Source organism: Oncorhynchus keta, unplaced genomic scaffold (assembly GCF_023373465.1).
Source record: "Oncorhynchus keta strain PuntledgeMale-10-30-2019 unplaced genomic scaffold, Oket_V2 Un_contig_5916_pilon_pilon, whole genome shotgun sequence".
NCBI classification, from domain to species: Eukaryota; Metazoa; Chordata; class Actinopteri; order Salmoniformes; family Salmonidae; genus Oncorhynchus; species Oncorhynchus keta.
Window position 1 is genome coordinate 888183 of NW_026288583.1, and position 6000 is coordinate 894182.

A 6000-nucleotide genomic window follows, 5' to 3' on the forward strand; every position below is an offset into this window, starting at 1 on the left:
TCAAGGACAATAATTTTTTTCTGTTGTAGTGAGGAAAATAACATTAGAACTTTAAGGAAAATGTTTTAATATTATTTTTCATTTTTATGTTTAGCTCACATAATATAATTTTAAAGTATGTAATAAGGTTTACGTAATAGAATAAACACGTCAAAAGCAAATATAGCCATTCATAAATGCATTTCAATAGCTTCCAAAATATTTTTTTGAACGGTGGAGGGGTGCCAAGATGGAGGTGTGGTGGCTTCAAAACACTGCCCCCTATAAGTCATCAAGTGTAAATATAAATAATTGATTCCTTACTGCGCTTTGGAAAGATATGTCTGTTGGTAATATTGTGAAAATGTAGTTAAAGACTTGCTTTCGCAAGCAGTGTTTTATGTTGGAATTACATTTTTTGTATGTTTATTCTACATTCTACATTCTATTCTACAGTGCCTTGCGAAAGTATTCGGCCCCCTTGAACTTTGCGACCTTTTGCCACATTTCAGGCTTCAAACATAAAGATATAAAACTGTATTTTTTTTGTGAAGAATCAACAACAAGTGGGACACAATCATGAAGTGGAACGACATTTATTGTATATTTCAAACTTTTTTAACAAATCAAAAACTGAAAAATTGGGGGTGCAAAATTATTTAGCCACCTTAAGTTAATACTTTGTAGCGCCACCTTTTGCTGCGATTACAGCTGTAAGTCGCTTGGGGTATGTCTCTATCAGTTTTGCACATCGAGAGACTGAAATGTTTTCCCATTCCTCCTTGCAAAACAGCTCGAGCTCAGTGAGGTTGGATGGAGAGCATTTGTGAACAGCAGTTTTCAGTTCTTTCCACAGATTCTCGATTGGATTCAGGTCTGGACTTTGACTTGGCCATTCTAACACCTGGATATGTTTATTTTTGAACCATTCCATTGTAGATTTTGCTTTATGTTTTGGATCATTGTCTTGTTGGAAGACCAATCTCCGTCCCAGTCTCAGGTCTTTTGCAGACTCCATCAGGTTTTCTTCCAGAATGGTCCTGTATTTGGCTCCATCCATCTTCCCATCAATTTTAACCATCTTCCCTGTCCCTGCTGAAGAAAAGCAGGCCCAAACCATGATGCTGCCACCACCATGTTTGACAGTGGGGATGGTGTGTTCAGGGTGATGAGCTGTGTTGCTTTTACGCCAAACATAACGTTTTGCATTGTTGCCAAAAAGTTCAATTTTGGTTTCATCTGACCAGAGCACCTTCTTCCACATGTTTGATGTGTCTCCCAGGTGGCTTGTGGCAAACTTTAAACGACACTTTTTATGGATATCTTTAAGAAATGGCTTTCTTCTTGCCACTCTTCCATAAAGGCCAGATTTGTGTAAAATACCCGATTGTTGTCCTATGGACAGAGTCTCCCACCTCAGCTGTAGATCTCTGCAGTTCATCCAGAGTGATCATGGGCCTCTTGGCTGCATCTCTGATCAGTCTTCTCCTTGTATGAGCTGAAAGTTTAGAGGGACGGCCAGGTCTTGGTAGATTTGCAGTGGTCTGATACTCCTTCCATTTCAATATTGTCGCTTGCACAGTGCTCCTTGGGATGTTTAAAGCTTGGGAAATCTTTTTGTATCCAAATCCGGCTTTAAACTTCTTCACAACAGTATCTCGGACCTGCCTGGTGTGTTCCTTGTTCTTCATGATGCTCTCTGCGCTTTTAACGGACCTCTGAGACTATCACAGTGCAGGTGCATTTATACGGAGACTTGATTACACACAGGTGGATTGTATTTATCATCATTAGTCATTTAGGTCAACATTGGATCATTCAGAGACCCTCACTGAACTTCTGGAGAGAGTTTGCTGCACTGAAAGTAAAGGGGCTGAATAATTTTGCACGCCCAATTTTTCAGTTTTTGATTTGTTAAAAAAGTTTGAAATATCCAATAAATGTTGTTCCACTTCATGATTGTGTCCCACTTGTTGTTGATTCTTCACAAAAAAATACAGTTTTATATCTTTATGTTTGAAGCCTGAAATGTGGCAAAAGGTCGCAAGGTTCAAGGGGGCCGAATACTTTCGCAAGGCACTGTATATTACATTGTGTGTTAGCATGCTAGCTCCCGCTTGGGTAGTAATTTAGGTACATGTTGTACAGAATCTATGTATCTCTTTTGAGTGTTAAGATATCGTTTTCTTACGAGGCAATATGCTTGTGAGAATATTGCAAAGATGCTTAGTTTGTGTATACTCTGTTTACAGTTATTTTGTGCCACTTCAAGCTATTTCTGCAAGCTTGGGCTAGCAATCTTATATGTTTGCTTGTGGCTAGAATGTATGCAGTCATTCTTTTTTTTTTGGGGGTAATTTTATACAAAACATACACATACAAATGTTTTATTTTATTGAACATTTATTTAACTTCTTATTCATATTGACGGCCTAACCCGGACGATGCTGGGCCAACTGTGCGCCGCCCTATGGGACTCTCAATCACGGCCGGATGTGATTCAGCCTGGATTCAAACCAAGGACTGTAGTGTCACCTCTTGCAGTGCCTTAGGCCGCTGTGCTACTCGGGTGCCTGAGTGGGGCTCTCCAGTGGTGCAAATGACAACATCATACAAACAACAACTACATCACACCTACCCGAACCGACATGCACACACCCCCATATCCAGCACCCACATCACTTTCCGCCACATGGCCTGAAACTGCAGCATTTAGTTTCTCTCCGTAGCCCACTAAATATTTCAAAAATAAATCATTTGATTTTTCCATTGTATTATTTGATTGTTTTATTTCCACTTTTTTAGTACATGTTTTTTTCGAGATAGGGTATCTCACGACACCCCAATATGCCATGTCTTGAAATACACAGACAGGCGGAATAAAATACGTTTACATTGTAATACTTCTGACAGCCAACTTTCTAGTTCCGCCCACAACTTCTGGACTTTAGCGTTCTCTATTGAGTCATTATTAGGTTTGCACTCTTGGCACGAGTCTAGAGTGGTGGTAGGGTAGCCTAGTGGTTAGAGCGGTGGACTAGTAACTGGAAGGTTGCAAGTTCAAACCCCCGAGCTGACAAGGTACTAATCTGTCGTTCTGCCCCTGAACAGGCTGTTAACCCACTGTTCCTAGGCCATCATTGAAAATAAGAATTTGTTCTTAACTGACTTGCCTAGTTAAATAAAGGTACAATTTCTAAAAAATGACTCTGCCGTTGTGCTGTATAATTTGTGAATTTTGTCTCTTGTATAATAAATTCTGTATGCAGTGATTATATTCAATCATATGTGTATGCTTTATCATGTACTGTAGTATGTAGCTAATGTTAAAATTATTTTCACATTCACATAGAAATGTATGCAATTCCTTTTGTTGTTAAGCTAGCTAGCTATTTGATATGATTGTGAAAACAAATGTGTTTCTACTTAGGTTTGTTTGGTTGATTTTCATTAAATTAACTTCACTCTGAATTGCTTGCTTGTCTATATTGTGAAAAATCACTTTCTTATAATGTACTGGTGTAAACTTGAAAGTATATTGTATTAAAATGGAATTAGCAACAGCGTCATTTTACAGCCCTCTTACCTCGTATCTATCCTGTAAGTGTGAAGGTTGTAACAACATGGTAAGATCACAGACAGATTTGCTTTTGTCTTCATGGAATGGAGTCATCCAATGTGGTGGTACTTCACAAATAACTACATTGTATCTATGTGGTAATAGACACCACTTCATTTTACAGCCCTCTTACATCCTACAGTACCTAATCTGTAAGACTGAAGTTGGTGGTACCATGTAACAACAGGTTAAGATCAGACAGATTTGCTGTTGTCTTTATGGGATGGAGTCGTCCAATGTAATTGTAGGTCACAAGTAACTATATTGTATATATGTGGAAGCAGACAACACTTAATTTTACCTACCCAGTAAGGATGAAGGTGGTACCTTGTAAGAACAGGGTAAGATCACGGGCAGATTTGTTGTATTCGTGGGATGGAGTCGACAGACAGACAGACTGATAGAGGAAGAGTTCTCCATTAATATTTTATCAGAAAGGGTATAAGCCTGAGGCTACATTTGCTTAATAACCCTTTGAGACTTCTGATCTCTGACCCTTTACCTCTGACCTGAACCCTGGAAAATGATGACTAGTAACTGGGTCATTACTGTACTATAGCCATGTGAAATGGCAATGCCTTCATCTTTATTAAGATTTAAATACAGCCCATCACTATAAGCTGTAGAAAGTCTATGCAGTATAGCATACATACACACTGACAGACATGAACTGCCAGATGCTCCAATGATACCTGAGGGAGATATTTGAGGTGATATCATGTATGAGTGTCATCACAACTGGAAAATGACAATTTCCTCACCAGCCAAAGAGGGCTCTCTACACCTCTCAGCCTAAGGTCTGCCTGTTGTACATTATTTAATGTTTTTTTAGATTGTCTACACATATTAAGGGGAGACAATCAAACGTTTCACATGATCTGGTGCCTATTGCCCTCCCCAGCTCCCGACTACCTCTGCTTTCATTTCAGCAAAATGATTGCGCAATGAAGTCACTTTGGACCACGACCATTGTTGCTCACTGTCTCTGGCCCATTGAGCTTTCAGAATAAAGAGTTTAACCAAATAGATTAACTTCATGATGAATGATGCCAATTCCTAAACAATAACGTTGTAATTTCGGACAGCATACAACGTGTTACGTTCAGCCAGGTGTTAAAGTAACATTACGCATCAATTCATAAATGCGCTCTGTCAAGTTTCAGCAGAGTGAAACATATTTCCCAATCATATGACATTGAGTGAAAGTTAGCAAATGGCCTAACCCCCTAACTGTGAGTAGAAAATAAAAGTTAGTAGGCTTTTACCTCCGTGGTTGCAGTGCTCCTGTCATTGGGGACTGCACTTTTGTGACTGTTGGTGGGGAAGCTCTTGATTGACACCTGAGTCATCGTCAAGAAGACTACCCACAGCAAGTTAACCTTCCTGTGCATCTTCTGCATGTCTTTTCCAAGTTGGGACAACAGCTGTTGGTTTCGTCGGTGTTTGCCGGTGGTGCGATGCTGTGGTCGGTGTGGAAAGCAACAGCAGATATTTAGAAGCCGCTCGGCGTGCTGGACACGTTTTCAGAATCCTCGCCTCTGATCCATAGCCTAAATATAATCAATATAAATCCGAAATCAATATGTAAGACTTTGTGATATACGATTCTTAATCCAATGTTGTTTGAACGTGAACTCAGCTTTCAGAGCTGGAGCTGAATTTTGAACCAATTTGATGCGTCTCATCTGTGCTCTTTGCTCCCCAAATGCGCCATTAGGTAACTTCCAACGTTGACGCTCAAAGGTTACTTAAAATATTTTGCACTGTGATCATTAATTCCCGTTGGCACTTCTCCCGCCAATATCCAGTCTTAGTCTTGTAACAAAACCGTTCAGAACTAGATCAGGCTTACCGGCTGGTAGCTATGTTGCCTACCTATCCTCCCTTGACTTTACACTGTCCAGACGCTTCGTCTCCTTACTTGCTCGCTTTCCGTACACGCTTCTTCGGTCCTGCTATTACAACCTTATAGTATACTCCTTTGAAATAAATGGACTTGAGTTTATCCCGAATTTTAATAAGTAACTTTCTCTAAGCTTAAATGCTGCTAACTCAAATATGCTCGCATGCGCCTGTTGTAAGGAACCTCTTCTATGACTGCTTGAGAATAATCGTTTGTCATCTACATTCGTCGCTGCTTCTCTCTCTCTCTGTCACCATCTGTTCAGTCCCAGTCACCTTCGCAGACACCACTCGTAGTATAGTAACCTCATTGGCTGAGGGCTCGATCCGCATCTCCCCTTTACGGGTGACGTTCTGAGGGAGGGTCTACCAAAGAGCGCACAATAAAAGAGCGAAATCAGGGAATGAATGAGAGACCGAAATGAATTTGTGGGGGGGGATTTTAAATATGAGCAAAATGAAAGGATAACATTATGAAAGAGAGGAAGTATAAGGCCGAA

General features: G+C 40.1%; 1 protein-coding gene across 1 annotated transcript in view; it reads right to left on the reverse strand.

Annotated features, from left to right (window-relative positions):
• Nucleotides 1-5748, reverse strand: part of ism2a (isthmin 2a) — a 54937-nt gene extending 49189 nt beyond the window's left edge. The window contains exon 1 of the mRNA XM_035742404.2: nucleotides 4864-5748. Coding sequence (XP_035598297.1) covers nucleotides 4864-4998 — 135 coding nt within the window. The 5' untranslated portion in view covers nucleotides 4999-5748. The remainder of the gene's footprint in view (nucleotides 1-4863) is intronic.
• Nucleotides 5749-6000: the final 252 nt, after the last annotated feature.